Genomic DNA, 4463 nt, shown 5'->3' on the forward strand with positions numbered 1-4463 from the left:
ATATATATATGTATGTATGTATGTATATATATATATATATATATATATATGTATGTGTGTGTGTGTGTATGTGTATATACATATATAGATGTATATATATTGTATATATGTATGTATATATATATATATATATATATATTCTGTGTGTGAGTTCTACCAGAAGAACTTGTTATATATATATATATATATATATATGTATGTATGAAAAATCGTAATATTAATTTATCTGACTCAATTTATGATCTCATAATGCAAGAAAGCTGTGTACTTCCCTTCTCAGTTCCCAACGGGTCATGATCAAATTTATAGTCATACTTTAGATCACATCGGCAAGAGACCAGTTGACTTCATACATGTATATGAATATATTACAGTCATAAAAATGGCACACGTTTATATTAAATTACAATTGTGTGTGATACTGTATAGTGTCTCGTCTTGCACAAAACAGATCCATACATCAGGCCGTGTGGTCTGGCATACATCAGTTGCGGTTATCTTTGTTTAATGCGTTAGTCGATCTTCTTGGATCGAGCCTTCTTCTTAGGAGCCGCCGCCGCAGACACGGCTGGGGGTGGTGGTGCGGTGGCGGTGGTGTCGTCTGTGGTTGTTGGGTTCATCATGTCCATGAGCGGGTTTTTCTCCTTCCATGGGCGTGCTAGAGCGCCTTCGGCTTCCTGTCCCAACATGTGCACACGGAACAGCGGTGACATGCACAGCGTAATCAACTGCGTCACACACTGGATGAACAAAGGCTGCACATAGTCGAACTGGTAGTTAAGGAACGACACCACACCCGACGCAATCAGCACCTGCGAGCGCATACGCCCCACCTCGGCGTAGTCATGTTCTTGTATAGTCATCATCTGAGGCTCCCTGCAGGGTCAGCGAGAGTGGGCGGTGCATTAGCGCCCGCAATTGAATAGCAGGAAAGGGTCTATGAATAGGTGTGACTATGTCACCAGATTACTGACGCCTTACTGTGCGCCAACACACGTACAACAGGCAAGCACCCCAGGCTAAAAGCATGCCATCAAGCGCTAACAGGGGTGGAAAGAATTCAGAAGAATAGTCATAAACGGCACGTGCGAAGGTGTGGAAACCTCTTATACTGATGAACATAATCCTAACAACCAAAACGTGTAGCTGAAACATATAACGAATATATACCCTGCACACTCTGAAGAAGCCCTGCTATAATTAATGATCAATTGAGCCTCAATGAGAATATATATGTACTACAAATTGCGTACATCTTTATCGTATATATATATATATATATATATATATATATATATATATATATATATATATATGTGTGTGTGTGTGTGTGTGTGCGTGCGTATATATATATATATATGTGTTTGTGTGTGTGTGTGTATAAATATAGATGCATTTGTATCTGCATATACATAGGCATATAAATATAATCATATATATATATATATATATTCTTGTATATATATGTATATTTTTATATATACATATACATATACATATATATACACATACATATATACATATATATATATGTATGTGTATATGTGTGTGTGTGTGTTATTTAATACATATATATGTGTGTGTGTGTGTATAAATACATATGCATATGCCTATGCATTTACATACGCATACGCATACGCGCATATATATATATATATATATATATCTGTATATACATATACGTAAATACATATATATATATATTGGACCGATACAATCACACTCGGTGGCACCGTCATTAGTATATATCGCTAGCACACATCCAACAACCACACCCACCAAACCATGGCTTCCCTGAATAAATACACCACTGTTTCATTGAATAACATTTGCGATAAATTATCATTGCGCCATCGTAAGAACATAGTGGAAACCAAAAAGTCAACAGATTAACAGCTAGACTGAACACACTAGCTGAGCACAGATAAACCGGATAGATGCAAGATCTGACAACGTTATCGTGACATGCATAAAAGGTTACTTACTGTCCTGCCGCCTCAACAGAAACCTTGACCGATGGGTCAAATTTCATAGAAGCGATCTTCTGTGAGATGACGAACATCATGATCAACGAGAACGTGGCACTGCACCCGAACCCAATTTGTAGATAGAGGATTGTGTCGGGGTCCTTCATATCCAAATATTGGATCTGCAAAGTTTGAACGTTGAAAACTGAGTCAATGTTGTTTACAGAGTCTACATACCAACCGAGGGCAAGGGGGGTGGGTAACAGATATCCGCTACAAATGAATACATTACAAATCGGCCGTGTGGTTCATTCGAATGCGATTCTGAACGTTCCCGTTTAACATTGAAACATACTTATCAAAAGGAAACAGTCAAAAGCTAACTATAACCGCAGGACAGAATGATTGAGAAATGCGAATATTCGAATGCGTTCGCCCATAGCGTTTTTAATAACTGAAGCCGCATGCATCGTAAGTGTGTTACAATTGCCAAACAAAGAACAAATATAAACAACTGCAGGCAGGAGAAGGGAATTGTGAAGCAGGATTCCGAAGGAGCAGAATATGTTGAGGCTGGACACCGACTATAGTTTACATCCGTGAGACAACGCAAAACGTGCAGTCTGAATATAATGTTTAGAACAGACATATACGTGACAAATCGATGAACCAACAGCAACTAGTCACAGAGTGGAATATCTAGCTTCTTTCGTATACATATTTGCAGTGCATACAGATCCTATTGTTAAATATAAATATCCCTGAGCGTATATGACCCTATGATCAGCACTGGACAGACGCGATGTCACGCAAACAGATACACAGGAAGAATATAAGCCATGTATTCTTGTGTGTAAGCGACCCCGAACTAAAGATGATCAGAATTCCGTCTATCGAAAAAAGCGGCCAAAGTAGAAGCAAAGACTGGATCACGTTCGTGGTCATCGTAATATCGTCACATGAACTCGATATTTGTACATCGTTAACGTGGTCGTAAAATAGATAGTGTTCTTGACAGTTGAATAAATACATTGACACGTCAGACGTAATGCTTGAGAGAAGCCAGCAGTTATTTTGAAAGAGGTGCTGCCTCGTGATCAGCAAGCATCAACAAGGTAAGCATATTGCTCAGAAGGTGAAAGGAATGCGACGAAACCTTATACGAAGCGCTTCTTTTGCAAGCATAGTACCCAGTATTTCAAGAAGTTACATGAACAAACCATGTACATTACAAAACATGAATGTGCATGATCTATGACCTGACTAGGAACTGCAGGTGCTACGCGACGCAAATAGGAACGTAAACTGCACTCGAGCAAATGATTCGATATGGTAAAACACACACAACAGAAAACAAACTTGTACTGACACTTACGCCGGCAAGGATAGGCAGCATAGTGTACAGTTGCGCCATGGTGAAATGGGTGGGGATGGGTCAACTTCGTGGGGAGGTTCTACTAAATGGTGGGTGGCGGTGTTGTACTGCTGTTGGCGCTGGGCAACTTTCATCATATTTGATTTTCTCACATACCCTCAACCAACAGTAAAACAAAATCATCAGACATCATGGCTACCAAACTGTCACCGGCGGTCCCCTTGTCACGGGGGTGTCAATTTGTCAGTGACAGTAATGAGTATAAGTGACGACCTCCTACAAATATTCTTGTACAGAAAGCAGTACCACTGCATATCTTCGCTTACTGATTCGCTTATTCGAAACAATATGATAGTATGTCAAGTATTTGTATACTTTAATTGGTGATCCAAAATAAATGAGACTTTATACAAATCAAAACGAATGTTTTGTTTCATTTTTTCATCTAATCTTAACTCTACAAAATCATTGATAATTACAAGTAAACCAACAATATATGATCAAATAAACCAAGGAGTGAATCTTTCTCACATCAGCTAATGGTTATTCTCAATAGGTGTACTCACACGCGCGTATGAGCACTCAGGAATCGTAAGGTTAGAACATGAGTCCAAGCCTGCAGACAGTACAGAGTAGACTGCAGATGCCAGATACGGCGACACCTTAAACTGGGGGGACACCTCCACCGCGCTCCACGGCTCCACCCCAACAGGTAAAATATATTGCTGTGGATTGCGAGCAGCATGCTAGTTCGACAAACATTTTGGCCCGGTTCTCATACTTGCTACTAACAATTATCTATTTGTCTGCTAATCACCGCCTAAGTGTACGATCCATATCACGATGCCCATAAATCTCGAAGAAGAAATGAAGGGCAAAGCACCCTCGGCCGACAAGTCTCAGGAGGAGGAACCTAAAGATCCCGAAAATCAGATGTTTGACGACGAGACACTCAATGGGCTGGGTGACACATTCGCAGAGGCATTCGAAGATCAATTAGGTGCGACAATCGGAACGTAAAAGGGATTTATTGTTTTGCGTTCGCCGACCTACCGCTGATAATTAGTTTTCCTTTCGCTGGTACTAATCTATACTCTGATATATATGATATATATTTATAT

At 39.7% G+C, this 4463-nt stretch overlaps 2 protein-coding genes across 2 annotated transcripts in view; one reads left to right on the forward strand and one right to left on the reverse strand.

The window, feature by feature from the left end:
* Positions 1-432: 432 nt before the first annotated feature.
* Positions 433-3466, reverse strand: SARC_05588 (hypothetical protein). The gene is made up of 3 exons (XM_014300546.1): positions 3343-3466; positions 1986-2149; positions 433-876 (listed from the first exon to the last, which is right to left on the reverse strand). Exons 1-3 carry the CDS (start codon positions 3379-3381, stop codon positions 513-515), a joined length of 567 nt encoding a protein of 188 aa, XP_014156021.1. The 5' UTR covers positions 3382-3466; the 3' UTR covers positions 433-512.
* A 633-nt stretch (positions 3467-4099) lies between these two features.
* Positions 4100-4463, forward strand: part of SARC_05589 (hypothetical protein) — a 4957-nt gene continuing 4593 nt past the window's right edge. The window contains exon 1 of the mRNA XM_014300547.1: positions 4100-4342. Within this exon, the coding sequence (XP_014156022.1) occupies positions 4186-4342 (157 nt within the window). The 5' untranslated portion in view covers positions 4100-4185. The remainder of the gene's footprint in view (positions 4343-4463) is intronic.

This window comes from Sphaeroforma arctica, assembly GCF_001186125.1.
Source record: "Sphaeroforma arctica JP610 unplaced genomic scaffold supercont1.362, whole genome shotgun sequence".
In the NCBI taxonomy this organism is placed as follows: domain Eukaryota; class Ichthyosporea; order Ichthyophonida; genus Sphaeroforma; species Sphaeroforma arctica.